Source organism: Corapipo altera, unplaced genomic scaffold (assembly GCF_003945725.1).
Source record: "Corapipo altera isolate COAL_440 unplaced genomic scaffold, ASM394572v1 74, whole genome shotgun sequence".
Classification (NCBI taxonomy): domain Eukaryota; kingdom Metazoa; phylum Chordata; class Aves; order Passeriformes; family Pipridae; genus Corapipo; species Corapipo altera.
Genome location: NW_020884934.1, coordinates 2,473,755 through 2,492,641, shown reverse-complemented (window position 1 = coordinate 2,492,641; position 18,887 = coordinate 2,473,755). Strand labels below are relative to the sequence as shown.

The 18,887-nt window shown below is 40.5% G+C and overlaps 1 protein-coding gene across 2 annotated transcripts in view; it reads left to right on the top strand.

The window, feature by feature from the left end:
• The window catches only part of FCHSD2 (FCH and double SH3 domains 2), a 112,024-nt gene that overhangs the window by 24,171 nt on the left and 68,966 nt on the right, over positions 1 to 18,887 (top strand). For both annotated transcript variants that reach the window (XM_027660012.1, XM_027660013.1), the window contains exon 3: positions 1,628 to 1,673. In XM_027660012.1, the coding sequence (XP_027515813.1) occupies positions 1,628 to 1,673 (46 nt within the window). The remainder of the gene's footprint in view (positions 1 to 1,627; positions 1,674 to 18,887) is intronic.

Here is an 18,887-nt window from a genome sequence, read left to right as displayed (position 1 = left end):
AGATCCCTCAATATTTCAGAGCACCTGTTGTATTAAATTGACCTGGGTGATTTAAATACAGTCTTAAAAACTTACCAGTAACAGTTAGAGAACATTTCATTGCCTTATAAACCCAATTGTTTCATGAGATGAATGGATTTGAAATTCCATCTTGAGTGACAGTAAAGAACATCCCAGCTTTGCATGATAAATCAAGATATACAAACATGGAATTTGCTCCCTGATGCATTTATTAGTCAGCCTTTTCTTTTCCCCTGCTCAAAAGAGTTTTCTCCTGGGAAATTTGGCTACTCCAGGCTGTGATTTTTGTTCTGTTTCGTTATATATTTATAGTTGTTGTAGAAGGATTCCTGGATAAATTGTCCCAAGGATGAAGTCAGCTTTATGTTACCTGCACTTAACCATTTTGTTCATTCATCAAAACATAGATCCAACACAAATTTAGGTATACTGTAAATTGAATTATGTGCTGTCTTGCCCACCTGTTCTGTAAACCCCCTACTTAAAATACAAAAATTTAAAATGTAAAATATTTCTGATTGAAGGAGGTGCTGCTGTAAAATCCATTCTCTTTGTACCGGAGCTTGTGGTCGATCCAAGTCCAAGATTTCAGGCAGTTTTGGGAGTAAATTTGATTCTGATTTTGTTTTAGTTCCCTGGTGTAAAACTTTTCCTGGAGAAGGTTTTTAGGGATATCTCAGGCTTTTCCAGCATTGTTATGCCATCAGTTTAAATGGAATTTGATTCAGATGGGGGGGAAGACCTCAGGTAAAATAAATGTTCCGTATCCAGGTTGGGTGTAAACTGAATATCCTGAAAATTTACCTCTGATTACATGTTTTCCACTGCAGTTACCTGGGAATTGGAGAAGAAAGAGTTTCCAGATTTAGGTTCCAAAGGCAGCAGCTTGTTTTCTTTCACCTTTTCAACACTTATGGCACATTTCAGTTGTTCCTTGTAGTTATTTGTGCGGTTCTTTATCATTTTGGTCAAAAACCAAGTTCTTTTAAAAGGATATTTTGGGTTCCGGGTGTTTCCTAAACTGAGATTTGAAACAGGAGATCCTAAAAGAAACTGTTTTATAATATTAGGTGGAATACTTGGAATACTTTACAAAATAGTAATTTTTATTATTATTTAATAATTTATTATTCATATTGAGGTGTTCCATGGGTCAGTCACAGCCCTTGGTACCACTGAGCTACATGGGGGGGGGGGATTTGGGAAGTTTAATCCTTGGAGCTGGAATATGGCCAGATCTTCTGGGAAGAATTTTAAACAATCACAATGCTTTTAGATTTTTGTTTCACATCCTGTTGGGAAAAGTGAGCCTGTAACACCCATCAGAATGTGGATATTCCTCATGGTGAGATGGAGGAGAAAGAACCTGTCCAGAATTCCTTATTAGACGATGTTCCTGAGGATTTTTTTTTTTATTTAATTGATGTGCCACCAGAATTACTGTGTAACTAATTTAAATATAATTAGATTTTCCTTTTGCTCACGGCATAGCCTGAAGCTTGGTAGTTTCTTGTGTAGCTTGGAGAAAATAATTGAAGGAAATTGAATTTGTGGTGGGTTGGTTTAGGTATTAATGGAGTTTGTTTTTTTTTCCCCCCTCTTTCAGAGCCTTCAGTCAGAAAAGAGCTGCAATTGAGAAGGAATATGCACAGGTAGGTTCTGGAAGCATTTTAATGGTTGTGTTGTTTTTCTGTTGGGGTAATTTGTTCATCAGCAAATTTCCACAGTGTTTTAATTTATTTTTTCCATAAGTTAGTTCCTGTGAAAATATTGAAGTTCCTAATCAAATTGGTCTGTGCAGGGCTTGGGCCCATTCTGGGGTTCCATGACAGTTTGACTCAAAATTCTTGGGCCCAGAAGACATTTTTAACATTTTTTTTCCCCAGTTGTTACAAAGTCGGTCAACTCTTGGTGATGTTTTCTCAGAATTCAGTGTGAAACCTGAGTAAAAAAGTAAAATCAGGTCAATTAGAGGGAGAGGAAATGTGTTCTGGCACACTGGCTCCAAAATAAATTTACATTCACATTCCTCAGTGGGAGCAGCTTCTCATTCAGCTGAAATAAAAGCAGATTTGGCCTCCTGCTCGTGATAGGGAGTGGAATGAATTTTGATTTGTTGGGGAGAAAAGAGGCAGGATTGATTTTTTTTTTTTTTTTTCTCTCTGGTTCCAAAATTAAAAAGCATCTAATAAGGGGCAACCGCCTGTTTAATTTACAGGAAAGGCTCTTGGAGCTAAAGATTAAAAAGACATTAATTTATTTTCGAATAGATTAAAGGTGGAATAAAATCTGAGCTCGTGGGGGCTCGATATCCAATAAATACAACTGGAGATGTGCCTGATGGTGGAATTGATGTTGGGGCAGTGACAGGAGGGAAATGGGGGAGCACAGCCTGGCACTGGGCTGGGTCTAAGGGGAGTTTTAGGATGTTAAAAATCCTTTTAGTGCTGCATCACCCACAAAATAACAGAGCAAACACGTTCTGGGAGCTGGATTTTCTGGCAGGAAAAGTGGATTTCTGTGTCTGCCACGGGCAGGTTTTTGGGGCTGGCTTTTCTGCCCCAAACTTGTCTGAAAACGCTTTGTAAATCCAAGTAAATTTGTGCTGAATTTAATCCACTCGCTGACGACGTTCTGTAAGTTATTGGCGCTCCAGTTTTTCTTTGGACATGAATTTACGTTGGAATGTATCCATTCCATTGGCAGGTGAACTTGATTTGATGAAATATAGGGATTTTTCAGTGACAGGATCAATACCTGCCTCCTGAAACAGGGCTCCAAAGCAGGTATTGGGTGATCTTTGCAGTGATGGAGAGAATTTAAATTCACTTTTAATTCATGTCTCAGTGAGACACCGGGAATGTCTTTTACATGCAGAGACACAACAGTCGCTGCATTTAGGGAATAGTCGTGATAAATTGGAAAAATAATTATGTTCTCAGCTTTGGAAGGCTCAGGCTTAACAAGTGAGGCTTTCAGCTCCTTGGATTTAAACCCCCCCCCAGCTTTCCAGCAATGCAGCTGCATCGTTTGAGAGCCACTGAATGGCTGCTGGGATGAATGAAGGCTTGTGGGATCGCTTCCTTGGATCGCTGAGGAGCTCCAGGACAATGTGGGATGGTTCTTCCAGGGCCTCTAAAAGGATTTTTCTGTTCTGGAGGTGGTGGTAATAAAACTGCCCATGAAGCCTTTTTTGGGGAGACGAGTTGTGCTCAAAAGAAGTGGGAAGTGGCTTTCATTGATAATGGGATATTCCTTTAAAACCAGCGATAAAGGGAGCTGGAAATTCTCAGCCAAACCTTTTCACAGATTCTAACCAAATGCCTTTAGGAATTTAGAATATTCTTGGTTTTGGCAGGTTAAAAGGAGTGGAAGGGGTGGACAGGGAAAATAAGTTTCCCAGAACTGCAAGCTTTGCTGTTTTTTCCAACAAAATTGTGTCTTGGTGCCCTGCACGTGGGTGCCAAGTTCCCAAAAACAGAGGGCTTTTGTTGGGAGCAGGAGAACCTGTCCAAAGGCAAGGGAAACACCAGGTCAGTGTTTAGAACTTCCCCCTAATTATATGGGAAGTGCTGGGAATGGATGGGAGAAATTACAGGACCTGTGTTTAAATTTCTCTGTGTCTTATTTGGTCGAGGAGTTCCTTTTACAGAATGTTTTTCACCTTGTTGTACCCATTGCCACCCAAGTTTTTGTTGCTTATTGTCTGTCCCCAGTGGGTTCTTTCCTGGATTTTTGAGGCTGGAATAAATGAGAGGAATATCCAGTGTATCCCTGGGCCTGCAACTCGGCACTTTTCTGGATCAGTTGGGCTTGGCTCTTCCACTTGTATTTTCAGTGCTGCGTTATTTAATACACAAAGGCTCACCTTAATACTCCCAACCAAGAGCTCTCCTTTCCCACTAACAGCATGCCTGCTAATAGCATTTAAATTGCAATTTCATATTGTTATTATGAGCTGTTGTCCGTGATTAATGAACTGGAATCAGAGGCTGAGAATCCTTGTTTGGGTGAAAGAACAGCTTATTGAAGGTGTGCTTTTGCTGCTACCTACCAAAAAAACTGGTTTACTCAGCATGTTAATAAGGAAAATGTTGGGTTTGGGGGATTTTTTTTTTTTGAGATCATAATTCCATCTGCACTGTACATATTATTATTTTATATTTTTTATTGAAGAGACCAGTCTTTTCCTCTTGGTGTTGAGTGCTGGGAACACACAGATGACCTTCCTTGTCATCTTTGCTTGATGTTTCATTATCATTGTTTCGGAGTAAAACGGAGTAAAACCCCTTGGAATTTACAAATAACCTCCTCATTTCCCTGCATGTTAATGAGTTTTTAACTGTAGAACTTCAACTAAAGGCATTGACAGTGTGGAAAAAAGGTGTGAAAGTCCACTCCGTGAGCTGCTGCCTTTGAAATGAGGCTCGTGTAGAAGTTTCTGTTTGGGTTTTTTAAAAAAGGCAATAATTATTAGGATTTTTTTTCCTCCTCTCTGTGTTTTCTGGAGGTTAAATTAGTACTGAGGAGATGTGGGTGCTCAGGAAAAGCAATTATCTTATCTGGGATCAGAGAGAGTGGCCTCGGTGTTGATTGCTGTGGCAGTGAGAAACTTAATACATTTAAAACGTTTTAAAATGGGGAGAAAAGAAAAGGGAGGGGAGTTTCCATCCCCCACATTCCCTGTGTGGGTGCTGGGACTGAAGTACAGCGATGGCAATGATCAGGAAGAGCCTGAAAATAAGATTAAAGTGATGGCAGAGGGTCAGAGCAGAGGGGGAACAAGAGGAAAGGTGGATTTAAGCAGATGTAACATGATCACCTTCACCCATTTGCCTCACTAGCCTTGAAAAACCCACTTATTTCCACCCATCAAAATCTGTACCTGGATATTTTCTATAAAATTGGAACATTCCTGCAGCAATTTTTGTGTGTAGATAACGTGTGTGTATACACTTCATAAAGCACTTATTTCATGAATACATATAACATATAATTTATTTAATGGATCTAACCAACATTTATGGGCTGCAGTGCCCAAATATACTGGTTTTCTAGTGTTAAAAATCAAAAACAGAAGCTGATTATTTCTTTTACCCACACTCTGACAGGATGTTTCACTTCACATCCAGTGGCCTTTTTACCAATTTTGCAGTGGATTAAAATTGTAAGGGTTAAAATAAGAGATTTTTCTCCCCTGTATCTTATTCCCTGGTGCTGTGGCTCATTTTTCTTTCATTAATTGATTTGTCTTTATCCTGTGGAGACTGGAAAGGTGATAGTATTTCCCTAATTAGGCATTAGCAAAATTGGGGGCATTTTAGCCAAATATAAGTCTCTGATAGGACAGAAACAAGACTAAACTCTTGCAAATACACTGATTTATTGCTGCATTAACCACGAAAGCAGGAGGATGGGGGGCACTTGGAACAGGAACAGCTGGGAAACTTGGGAATGGTGCTGGAAGTAGAACCCTCAGCATGGAAAACAGTCCCAGGGGTGGATTCTGAAATCCCATGTGGCTGAAGAACTGCAGCTTGGCAAACACAGCCTGGCAATGGGCTCGGAGGGGAAAAGGTGTCCGGGTGTGTTCCAGGTCTTCCCTCTGTGGCACCTCAGGAAAAATCCTTGAGGTACCTACTCTGAAAACCCAACAAGCAGCTTTTTAGTAGTTACTTCTAATAGGTTTTTTTAATCTTCTTTTTATTTTTTCCCTATTTTTCCCTTTTCTGTTTTTTTCCTCTTTCCCCCATTTTTTGAATTTTTTCCCAATTTTTCCTTTCTTTTTCCTATTTTTTTCAATTTTTCAATTTTACCTTTTTTTTTTTTCCAGTGCCTAAAGGAGACCTGGAAAGGGTCTTGGGACAAGGGCCTGGAGGGACAGGATACTGGGAATGGCTTCCCACTGCCAGAGAGCAGGGTTAGATAGGATATTGGGAAGGAATTCTTCCCTGGGAGGGGGGGAGACCCTGGCACAGGTTGCCCAGAGAAACCGTGGCTGCCCCATCCCTGGAAGTGTCCAAGGCCAGGTTGGAGCAACCTGGGCTAGTGGGAGGTGTCCCTGCCCATGGCAGGGGGTGGAACTGGACAAGCTTTAAGGTCCCTTCCAACCCAAACCATTCCGTGATTCTATGACTCAGTTTAGGATATTTCTTTTGGATAATTGCTGGTGTTCTCTGAATTATTGTTTTGGTTTCACTGAGAGAGGAAAACCTGTGTTTCAACCTGAGTTACGAAGAAGTGTTTAATGAGTAACCACTGCAAGATTTTTTTGTTCCTTGCCCTGTTCCTGAAAAATCTCATCTATTTGGTGTGGAATGTGTGGATGCCTGTGACTTCAGACACACCTGGAGCCTGGACTGTTCTGTTAGTTTGCCTGAAATCTCAGCAGGATAGATTTTTCCGTTTTTTGGGAGAGGATCCATCCCCTTCCTGGTCCCTGCCTGACATCAGATCATGCATATTGATGTCCTGGCTCGGTCCTTTGAGCCCTGATGGGGCATAATCACCACAACTTATTGGCTCCAGAAAGGAAACACCTGCCTGGTGCTACCTTTGGATTCTATTCCCCATTCACAGCACCAGGATACCCATGAGGGGGGGAAGAAAATGAAGTGGAGGGCTCTGTAGCTATTCAGGGCATTCTTTCCAACAAAGCATGGAAATCAGTGGCCGTGAAGGCTACAAAGAGGGATCTGCTCCATCTCATAAATGGTTGGGAACACTATTGTGGATTTTACAATAACTTGTAGAGACAAGTTTGACAAATCAGGTGTTATAATGGGATTATTGGTACCATTCTGCACTTGTCACACTTCAAGCTCGTGGTGCACGTTCCCCTTTTTCCCCCCAAACAAGAAGCTCTTTTGAATTCTCAATATTAAATGTCCCTTTAACATTTAATATAATATACTTTCCATGGAACAAAGGCTGGGGGTCCATGAGCGACATTCCCAACAATATTATCGTTGACCTTCTCTTTTTATGGAGATTTTGCTTTCAGTCCTTCGTGTACTTTTTCATCTCCAAGAAACACATGGCAGCACTTAGAGCAAGGGGGGAAAAGAAGTCAGATATCTGATTTAGGTCTTGTCTCACTGGCTGCTCTGTTAAAAGAAAAATTAAAATGTCCTGTACTGCAATATTAAGTCCATTGAAAAAGAATTTTTAAAGGCAGCCTTTTAAAAATGCCAAGCTATCTGCTCCACTTTTTATGGAATTCTTTCGGTTAAAATAATATTTCCCTAAGAACAGAGGAGGACTGTCAGCTTCTATTTTCAGTGAAAACATCGAGTTCCTTATAAAGGGGTTGCTAAGCTTAGATTTACGCTGTTCCTACAAAGAAAGCCCTTCATGAAGAAACTCCATGTTTTGCTGAACTGATGCAAGCAACTTTCTCTTAGGCTGCTTTTAGCCCTTATTTTTCTTTCCGATTACTGTGCTCCCAAGCATCCACTGCCTGGAATTTGGATCCTTGGAAGTGGTTCTGCCTTCAGATGAAAAGCTTTCTTCTTCAGAGCTGCTCCTTTTTGCTTGGCCTTTCAGTTCCAGTGAAATCAGGATCTCTCAGCCTGTGGAGTTATCCAGGAGTTATCCCTGCTGTAGTTTGTGCGTGTGTTGGGAATTTTTTTGGACTATTTCAGCATTTCATCTCTTCTCTAACACATTCAATCCAAACAGCTGTCCTTCCCAAGAGCTGCTTTTCTCCTCCCCGTGATTTAAGGGGGCAGGAAAGTCACGACTCAAGGCTTTAAAAATAAACCCAGTGGAAACTTGGAGTAGCTGAGTCATAACTCTGAGCCACCAATACCCTGCAGAGTCGTTTCCGCGTCTTTTTGGGGTTCCTTTTTCATGTGTGTCTTTTCTTATGTCTTGTCCTGGGTATCCAAGAGGAAGACTTTTATTTCCTAGTTTTCCATACCTCATATGCATCTCATATTCATCTCGGAGTCCTTTGGGTGGAAGAGAATGCTGGAGGTCACCTCTTCCAACCTCCTGGGCTAACTGGAGTTCAGTGAGGTTGGTGAGGTCCTTGTTCCTTTTAAGCTTGGAAAATCTTAGAGCGTGTTGATTCCCAAACTACATCCCTTGGGAAGAATGTGTTTTCATTCTCATGGATGTTTGACAGCCCAGGTCTTGCCTGAACCACCTCCTTGGCTGTTTGTGCCGCTCTGTTTTCCCAGTTCCCTGGGAATGGCTATGCCTTGTTCTTCTCCTGCCCTTGCTTCCAGCTTTTGGGATGGTACCAGTTCCTCGGGAGCGAGGGAAATGCATCCTGGTTGGCAAACACTGCTGGAGATGGCTCTGATGTGTGTTTGGTGCTGTTTGTTTGGGTTATTTTTAACTCCCCAGAGCTTTTAGGTAAGAATATTTGGCGGATGAGCATCACCCATCATCCCTTCCTCAGATTTTCTAGCAGACCATAAACAACTCAAAATCCATTTGTCTCAACTTTCTTTTGCCTTCTGTTTGCACTTTCTCTAGATCTGCGTTTTTTCTGGAGCCATTACTTCAAAAAAACTTTGTATTCCAGCATAACTCTGCTTCTTTACTAGTAAGCACCTTCTCTGTTACAACCGAAATTAGGAAAACCCAGCAATCACTGCTTTGCCTGAGAATGGTACTGAGATGTAATTTATAAAGAAAACTATGGTTTAAAAAAATAATCCTCACAGTAAAAAAGGTGTGTAGGATTTCATTCTTTGCTTAGTTCAGTTGGTTAATTCAGCTGATTACATTTTCTGCAGTTCACATCGTTCAGCTGGTTTTCAAATGTTGGGCGCACAGAGGGAATTTGTGAGAGTTTTTACTCCTTTCCTCTGCAGGACTTTTAAAAAAAATAAATGTGTGATTGCACCTTCTGCGCAGTAACTACAGTGGTTGGGGTTATGTGTGACTGTATTTTGGATAGTGACATTTCTGAGAAGTTATTCTTCTTTTTCACATTTCTCAGATCATGTTACTTTAATTTTAACTGTTGAAAAGATCTCCACTTATTAAATTTTTTTTTTTAAAAAAAAAAAGGTAAAGCTCGTTTTATTCACTGTTCAGTAATTAAAATTAAAATTAAAATACGTAATTTGTGTGTACACCGTAAAAGTGCTTGAATGTAGTTTTGCAGGAGCAACCTGTCATCCTTTCCATTCTGGATGGAATCCTTTTCCATTCTGATCCCAGGGATCCAGTTTTCGTGCCTGACATCCGGGAGTTTATTGGATGGATATAATGTAAACTGGGCAGAGCTTCTTGGCCGCTGAAGTTGTTTGTCTTAGAGGGTTATTTTAAAGGTTCAGTAGATGTGTTCTAAAAACTAAACTCCCTTCTTCCTCTTTCCAACCTTGGAAGTTTTGCTTTCAGACCTGGATAAACCAGGATGTGTTGACAGCTCGAAGAAGAAAAACCCAACAGAGAATGTTTAAGTCGAATCTGCCACAAATGATTATTCAGTGTCAGACCCTACACACACAAGTTGACTTGTTCACACAGATAAAGGCCTTTTACCAGCTAGTCCTGCCTGCATTCCCAAAAAGGGAGAAAGGAAAGAAGGATGTGATCCAGCAAAGCAGGCAGCTCTATCTACAGCTCACTCCTTCAGTAAATATAGGAGGAAACGGGCAGGATGTTTCTCGCACGTTTTGGGGAAATAAGTCTTGTTCTTCGTGTTCACTGCAGGCTCTGGAGCTGCAGATGTGCAGCAATATATAAGATTTCATTTAAAATCAAAGAGATTTTTCCCATATGTAAAGGAAATGTTGCACAACATGAACAGAAAAGCAGTTTCACATCAGCTTTTAGATGCTGGGAGGTTATTTCTGGTAGTCCACCAAATGACAGCTGTTGCCTCAAACGTTTATTGTTATATTTTTTGGTCTGGGTGGCAGTGAAGCCTCATCTCAACTGGGTCATTCCTTTACACGTTGTTTTGGAAGGAATAACTAACTGAACAGCTTCGTGCTCTAGATGAGGGAGAATGTTGTCCAGCTGGATTCTGGAAAATAAACCAATATATGGATATATTGGCCTGTATCTAATCCATATGGATGATGGGCTCCACTTGTTTACTGGATTGGTGCAGTCGCTGAAATAAAAATTAAACAAACCCCTCTGTGAAAGTGTTGCACCTTATTTCAGTGGTGTTTATTGAGTGTATCAGTTACACCAGTGCACTTGAGGAAGTGGATAATCATTTTTCAAGTTTTTTCTGAGAAAAATCAAATTAGGCTGTGCAATAAGCTTTATACTGGGAGATTTCTATAGATTTAACAATGAATGAACTTCTGTTCTATTGAGGAAACATTTTAAAATGTGATTTGATGAGTAAATTAGTGACACTATAAACCGAAAATCCAATGTAAGTATAGTGCAGGAACAATTCATAATGTTAATTTGCATTTTAATGTAGAAATGTAAAACATTCTTTTCAGTCACTAAAATTGTGTTGAGATTTTCTAATTATTCCTGCTCTCCCTCTCTTACTTTTCAGTATTATTTTGTATTTTTTGCTGGGCGGAAACTGCTCATGAGAGAGACTGCTGCTCATTTCCTGAGCAGTATGCTCAATACACTGATCTTTGCGGTTTAAAAGGTAGTTTGTCATCTTTTTAACAAGAATAAAAGCATATTTCATACTGCTTGCAAACAGAAAGTAATTGAGTAGGAGGAAGCCTACAGATTTGTGAAAAAAATAAAAATAAAAATCCCAGCACTGGTTTTTCTTAGCTCTGATTGTGTCCAAATGTGGCTCAAAGCTTTTTTTTACCTTTACAAGTCATAAAGAGGTAATTAAAAAAAAAAAAAAAAAATAGTAAACGCTGGTCACATTTTTTTTGAGATGTGAAATCTGTGAGCTCCTGGATTTATTCCTGTCCAGGATGCCGAGTACATCTGTGTTGGCTTTTTGATTGTCTGTCCAAATAGGCCAGCCAAAAATTTGCATTTTTCCTATCACATGGGTTTTCTCGTATTTATAGCAGTGCCTTGAAAGATATTTTCTGTCTGGTGCTGGGTTTCTGGTTTTATTTTCTTGATAATTTATGGTTACTTAAAATAGAGCAAAGAATCTCTGTGAACACCCTCAAGTAAATGTGGGTTGGGGTGAGATTTGTGAGTGGGATTATTTTTTCTGCATGTTCATAGAAGTGTCTTCTGGATACAACAAATCTTCTCTACCTTTTTAAGAGAAGTTAACAAAAAGAGAACTGTTATCAGGTGTAACGATGCTAAAATTTTTGAATTTGGTGAAAACTGGGGGTGGGAAGCGAACTTTTGGGTCAATGCACCCATTTTTAGGCCTTTGGTTTTGAAATATGCACACAACAATATTTGGTGAAAATTGAGGGGGGAAAAGTGAACTTTGGTGCTCTTGAGTCCATTTTTAGGCCTTTGGTTTTGAAAACATACTGTAAATAAATACATAACAGTATTTAGTGAAACTTGAACTTTGGGGTTCATGGGCCCGTTTTTAGGCCCTTGGTTTTGAAAACATGCTACAAATATTCACATAACAATATGTGGTGAAAATAGAGGGGGGAAGCAAACGTTTGGGTCAGTGTCCTTGTTTTTAGGCCTTTGGTTTTGCAAGTGTACTGTAAATAAACGCATAACAATATCTAGTGAAAATTGAGGGGGGAAAAGCGATCTTTGGGGTTGATAGGCCCATTTGTAGGCCCTTGGTGTTGAAAACATGCCGTAAATGTGCACATCAGAATATTTGGTGAAAATTGAGGGGGGAAAAGTGGAGTTTTCAGAATGGATGAGCTCATTTGTAGACCTCTGGTCTTGAAAACATGCTGTAAATCAACACAACAACATTTGGTGTAAATTGAAAGGGGAAAAGCAAACTTTTTGGTCAATGTCCTTGTTTTTAGGCCTTTGGTTTTGAAAGCGTGCTGTAAATATACACAGAAGAGTATTTGGTGAAACTTGAGGGGGGAAAATTGAACTTTGAGGTCAGTGCAGATGTTTTTAGGCCTTTGGTTTTGAAAACATACTGTAAATATGCACATAAGAATATTTGGTGAAAATTGACAGGGACAAGTGAATTTTGGGGCTGATGAGTCCATTCTTTGCTCTGTGTGAGTAAACTGAGCTCTTGATTCTTAAAAAAAAAAAACCAAACCCTCTTATTATATGTTTTTGCAAGTTCATATGACTTATCTACATCTTCTGTTTGGGTTTATCCCCCATGTGTCTCCTGCATTAACAAATGAGGCGAAGAGCTTGGAAGGGAGAAATGTTGAAAACATCCTTCCGAATTATTTTTCAGTTCCTAAAATTTGTGTTCTTTTTATAAGCCATGAAGCTGAAGTGAGGCTCGACTTCCAAGCTGAGAGATTAAATGTAGCTAAATTTGAGTTGCAGACTATAGCTAAAAATAAAATACTCTCTGCTTTGCAAAAATGACTTTACACTCAACAGTGGTATTTTCTCCACCAAAACCATCTACACTAAGCAAGCTGTAAAATTCCACCAGCTCCAAGCCTCCCAGTGTTGTGTATAACAGGAATAAACAGGTTTACTCTTTCAGCCACTTTCTACTGTTGTGTTTGACAGAGTTTCTCCCTGATTATTCTCCCAGTTTATCCAGGCTCAGGAGCGTGAAATGTTCGCTGATTCATGGCAGGATTAGGAAATGCTGAGGAAGCACTGCTGGAATTTAGACTTGGTGTGAGCACGAGTGTGGCCTGATGGTATCAGCGTGTGTTCAGCACTGGGGGGTGCAGGAACAGGCCCTGCTGTTATTCAGATTTTCTGATACATTCTGTGGATTTTTGGATGGTTTATGATCTTTCTGATAGTATTTAAAGCTTAAATTGCAAGCGTTCAGCACTTTTTAAAAGCATTTTGCAGTAAAGACAGGAGAACATCTGAGCTGCTGGTTGTGTGTTGTCCCCAGCCCTGTCATGTAATATTGCCTGGTTTTCCTTTACTTGGAGTTAGGATTGAAAACACAGCACCAGCTCTTCTTGGAGTATCACCTGTGTTGGCTCTCTTTATTTTTCTCAGATTCGTGCTGTTAAAATTCACTTTGCATTGCCAGTTTCAGGGGAAAATCATCACAAATTGCTTTGGCTGCTGCAGTTGAGTCTTTTGCAGGTGGTTTTGTGGGTTAGAAATCCCGCTGCACTCAGGTTATCAGAGAGGCAAATCACCACTTTCTATATGATGTCAGGGGTTTAAAACCATGACTGGAGGCTACTGGGATGTTTTTCTACCATTTAAAAAAAGAGCAACCCCAACCTTGGAATGAAAAGAACTGGTGCCTTCCCAGCCAGCCTTTGTTATCCAAGAAACACCTTCCACTGGTGTACCTGTACTGGATGTGTTTAATCAGCCCTCTTTGAGGGCTGCAGGAGATACCCTTTAAATCAAAGATCCTCTTGTTTCTTGTTTTTGATATCAAGCTTCAGCACAGGAATTGACAGATTATCGAGGTGCTGTTATTTAGTATTGTAATACTAAATAATTATTGAGGTGCTCTGGGAGAACTGCCTCTTTCCTGAAGAAAGGAGTTTGGCTTGCCAAATGATAAACTAAAATAAATAGCATTTGCACAGCATTAATAGGCTCCATTGATTTTCTATCTCAACTTTTCCTCTGTTTTACTTCTCTGTGTTTTTAAAACAAACCACTTCCACTGTAAACAAAATAGAAAAGCAGTTTTATATTAAATTCCTTTCCCTGCCTAAGTGGTCGATGGAGCTGGTAACCAAGTTACTAAAGAATCAAAAGCAGGGTGGCTTTTAATTAAATATAATATGGCAAGGTGCCCAGAAATTTCACTGCTGTGGGAGTCGGGAATGACAAACAAAATGAAGAGCTGCCACTGCTGCCTTTCAGAGTGTCTGCAAGATGTATTTGCTTGCATGTGCAGATAAACTCCCAAATACTAATAAAAATGAAACTACACAGAGCAGCTACAGTGCCAAGGTGACCTTGTGCCTGGGTTTTTCATAATCTGGGGATGAGCCGTGATCAAATTTCAGAGAAAGCAAAAGAATGGGATCCAAACTTTGATGAAGAAAAATCCTGCAGGGTTTTAGGGTGGTATTGAAAGGCGAGAAGCAATTTAGTCCCATGAATTGCCCCTCCTTTAAATCATTTTTTTATCATCCCTACTAGTGTGTGGGCTCATTAAATTACTTATCTGATGCTGCTGAGGTGGTTAATGTGTGTATTTCGGTGGTGTCTTTGTTTTTCTGATTCTTGATTTTTCTAAAAGCTTTGCCATTGGTGTTTCAGTTTTGGTCATCCCTGGCTTTTCTTGCCCATATATTGAATATCTCGGGGAGGGAGTAAATGATTTCAGTGAATCCTCTTTTGCTGTATTTAAGTGTACAGGGTTGTGACTTCAGTCCTGCTATGGGTAGATCTTCCCTGCCTTTAACCAGCACTGTATTGGCTTTTAGTATCTAAATCTGGCTTTTTGTCTCTCTTGCCCAAACAAATTAGGCTCTGATTTGGAAAAGAGTGAGATCTCATCTTTCTCAGTGATCATTTTTTCACGTTTCACATACGTTTTCACTCATTTTTGCCACTTTATTATTGCCAGAATGCCTTTCTCGGTTGTCAAAGTACTAATATCCCTCATAGAGCAACAGAAATGAGTTGAACAAAAACTTCCTTTCAGTATTTAGGGCAATACTTGATACAGATTCCTGTGCTTTCCTTCTACACAAGTGTTTTTCTGTCTCATTTGTTAAACTCCTTGTTTGTGAAGCTCTGAAGTACCGAGACCTTGTGTATAAACTCTGATTTTAGTTCACTTCTCTCAATCTCTTGCCTATTTTGCCCTCAGTGATAGTGAATTCCTGCAGCTGCCAGGTCACGCCATACTCCAGTTATCCTGGCTATTGGTGGCTTTATTTGTGTTGCTTCCAGGTAGGAAATCTGTTTCCTTCTGTGTTTGTCCAGCACTATGTAAATTTGCAACAATATCTAAATGTTTTCTAATGACCAGGCCCTGGGGAAGTTAATTAAGTCCCGTCAGAGCAGAGCTTGACGTCTTGTGTTCAAACCCACAGGTTTTCTATAAAGGAGTCAAAATGAAAAACCTGATAAAGAAAGGTTGGAGTGGAGAGATGAGACCAGACTGCAAATTTGGGCTAAAGAAAAGTTGTTCTTTTAAAATCTTTTATTTCTCGGTGCTGATTTCAATATGAATGCAGTTCACTTCGCTTCTGATTCTGTTTCACATCTTTTAGAACCAGATTTTGTTGGCTTTTCTCAGCAGAATTTTGGTGTATTTGCTTAAAACAAGACTTGGGAAAGCCCATCTGCATTCTGCAGGCTCTGTGTCAGCACTCGCTTCTTTTTGGCTCCAGGAATTCCAGTGAAAAGCATTTTCCTCTGCAAAAACTCGGAATTTTAGACACAGTGGGTAAAATACAGTCCTGAATGGAGTTAGTTTTATTTTTTTTCTAAGTGATGTGTTTAATTTTCCTGCTTGATCTCAGTTTTAAAGCTTTAGTCACATCTTTGTGTCTGGGATTAATTTGACTTGGCACAGTGCAGTGTCTCTGTCTCCCAGGAGCAGCTGATTATTTACAATGAATTTTGTTTCCCTCTTCTCCCTGGGACTTGTGGCAAAGATTTTTTTTCTCCTCAACTCTGAATAACAGGCAAAGAGCAAAAATATTTTAAGAATTAATAACTCAGTTACCTGTGACAGCTGGAAACTCAAACATGACTCACCTTGTAATGAGTCCAAAAATCTTTATTTACTAGGACACCTTTGGTTTGCAGGAGAAACCTTTGAATAATGAATGGTGGCACCATCTCTGTAGCTGTACAGAAAATATTAGGCCTGCAGTGAAACAAGGAGTTGACAAACATATGTTAATTATATGCTAAATAATCATATGGGTTTTCTGTGCCAAAGAAGGGAAGCAGCAACTCATGTGATGTGATTTCTGGTCATGGGTATGGGAATTTTGGATGGGAAAAAAGGTCAGAAGACTGAGGGTTGGACTCTATTAAACCTGGATTTTTTCCCCCTTTAGGAAACAGCATTGTCTCTGTCCACTTATTTAAATTCTAAATGCTTTTTGGCCTTCTGTCTACATGTTTCTTTGTATACCTGGAACAAAAGACCAACAATAATTAGTATATAAAATCTCCTTAACGGGAGAGCAGAACTTTTAGTAAAATCCAATTATGTACCATCATATATTAAGCTGGTAGAGATATTTTTATATACCAGAATTAATGCCATGACCTGCAGGCATGCTTTAATTAAAATGGGAAATGTGCATATTATTTTAGCCATTTTACCCGATTATTTTCCTGAGTAAGTCTAAAGTTCAGTTGTAGGATAATCCCCATCCTCCAAAGACGCAGCGAATTGCACCTGACAGTGGACAAGAGTTGGAACTCCAGAGGGAGTTTGCAGTAAATCAGGGTATGTTCCTGAGGCTGTCCAAGGCTTCCTCTCCCACAGAATTCCCTCCAGTGAGTGTTGGCACCAGCAAGGCCCAGAGCAACCAAAAAAGTGTCAAGAATGAAGATCTACAACAAGCACAGATGGAAAGAGCCAGATACAGGAAAGCTAACAAAGGAGTTGGGGGGTGGAATTTTGTCTGAAGTGAATGGTGAAGAGCTGTGGAACAGCATAAAAAATGAGATTATAGGAATGGCTGATCAAGTTTTGGCTTACCAGGCCAAGACAAAGGAGTGGAGGTGGGTGAAGAATGATGAGCTGCTGAGCTGGAAAGGGTTGGAACTTGCGGGGGGGGGGGAAGGAAAAAAAGAGATTCAAGAGATGGCCCAGATAGTTGGTGTTGAAAATGAAAATATAGAAATGCCTGGGTGGGACAAGAACGCTCAGAGAGCGGTGTGTGGAGAAACAGGGAATCAGTTGTATCCCAAGGTGAGGGAAGTGTGAAGTGGAGCTCTGGAATCCAAGCTGTCAGTGCTGAAAGACAAGTGATAATTGAGAACAAGCAAACACACAAAAGAGGGAGTTGAAAGATATTTGGATCTGCAGAATGCCCAGAAGCCAACAGGCTGATCCCAGAGAAGCTTTCTCCGGGAAAGAGGGAGAGAGGATGGTGGAGTTGCTGGGAATGCAAAGGAAAAAGGAAAAACAGGAATTCTGGGTGTCAAAATAACCATGGAGTAATTCCAGTCAGACAGGAGGTGTGATAAGGGCTGTGTACCTGTGATGAACTCATGAGCAAGAGCCTGCACTCCACATGGAATTTATAAATCCTGTGGAAGGAGGAAAAATACCAATAATGTGGAAGGAGGATTTGATTAAATCGCTTGAAACTGCCCAAGGAATTCTTTTGAATGGAAGTTCAGGGCGAAGGCTTTCAGTTGTCAGGATCTCAGGGGAGAGGAGGTGGTGATCAGAACTGGAACCAAACTTCCAGCACCTGGGAAAGCAAAGCATGTGGCCTTTGGAATCCCGGCTCAAGGGTTAGGTGGTGTTGAGGCAAGGCATAAAGAAGCAGAAATAAATAAGTTCTGAAAGGCTATACTTTGAAAAGTAAACAGAATTAAAAACTGCTTCCTGTAGAAATTTTTATCTTTACTAGTTCAGATTCTAGGGCTGGAATAGGGAGAAAACCTGGGAAATGGAGGAAGTGTTGATCTTTAAGTTATAAAATACAGATTATCCTTAACACTGTTCCTCTAAGTTATCCTCACAGACTTTTAGGCTTCCTCTAGCTCTGATTGCCATATCTTTTTGTGGGGAAAGAAGGAAGATTTTTATTTTTGGATCATGTTGGATCATGTTCGTTTGCGTGTTCATTCCCAGTCTTTTTTGAATCCTGGGATTCAGTGGGACAGCAGCAGGAGAGATGAATTATCTACATGAGCACTTAGGTGGAAAACTGATATTTGGGAGAGGTGAAAAGCTTTTGATGTGGAAACGGGATGGGTTTTGAGGAGCTGTGCTTGACGTGTAAGAAACCTTCCAGTAGTTTTTAAGAATCAAATTGAAATCCCTTTATTATTTTGTTATTATTGTGTGTTTTAGGAAAATCTCTTTAAATTAATAATCACTGGAGGACTGAAGTGGAGCAAATCCATTGCCTCAGATTTCATGTTGGTTTTTGGGTTTTTTTAATTACTCTGTGGCTAAGATATAGGATTGGGAAAAAATCCAGGCAAAATCCAAGTTGATGTGCTGCCCGTCTCCTCCTGTCCGAGCATCCCATCCCATCCCTGTCCAGCGCTGTATCCCAGCTGAGAGTTGCCGTCTTTCTTTGTCCCTGGATGGAATACGAGGGAAAAGGCAGGTCGAAGAACACCTTTCCCGGGCTCTGAAGTGCAGCCGTGAGCCCTGGGATATCCACGCTCCCACCTGGAAATCGCGGCACTGTCCCGATCATCCCGGGCGCTTCCCAGCCTGGCCAGGGAATGTGTCGCTATCTCCCGTTCACATTCCCTCCCTTCTTTCTCTCTTGGGTTTGTTTTCCACATGAGTGGGAAACAATTGCTTCTTCCACATGGAGCCCTTCTCCCCATTCCTGGGAAAATAGCAGGGAATGGGGAGCATTTGCATAATCGTCTTTAGGGCTATTGTGGGCGGGCTTTGGATGCCGGCACGGAGCTGCAGACTGGCCACCTGTCCAGAACAAATGAACTTAGCTTTTGTATCACGTTATCTGCTTTGCCACAGGGTTATTTTCGTGTCATGAATAACTCGATTAAAATATTATAAACCCCCATCGTTCAGCAAATGTTTGAAACCCCCCCTTCAACAGCCCACCCCGGCTCAGAGGGGGAGAGAATTTCCTCTTTCTCCTCTGGCCCAACTATATTTTCAGGCTGCCTCTGCCATAGTTTTATAACTGCCTTTGTGAAATTATCCTCATGAATATGAATTAGGGGTGTGGGAAGGGGAGGGGGGGGAACCC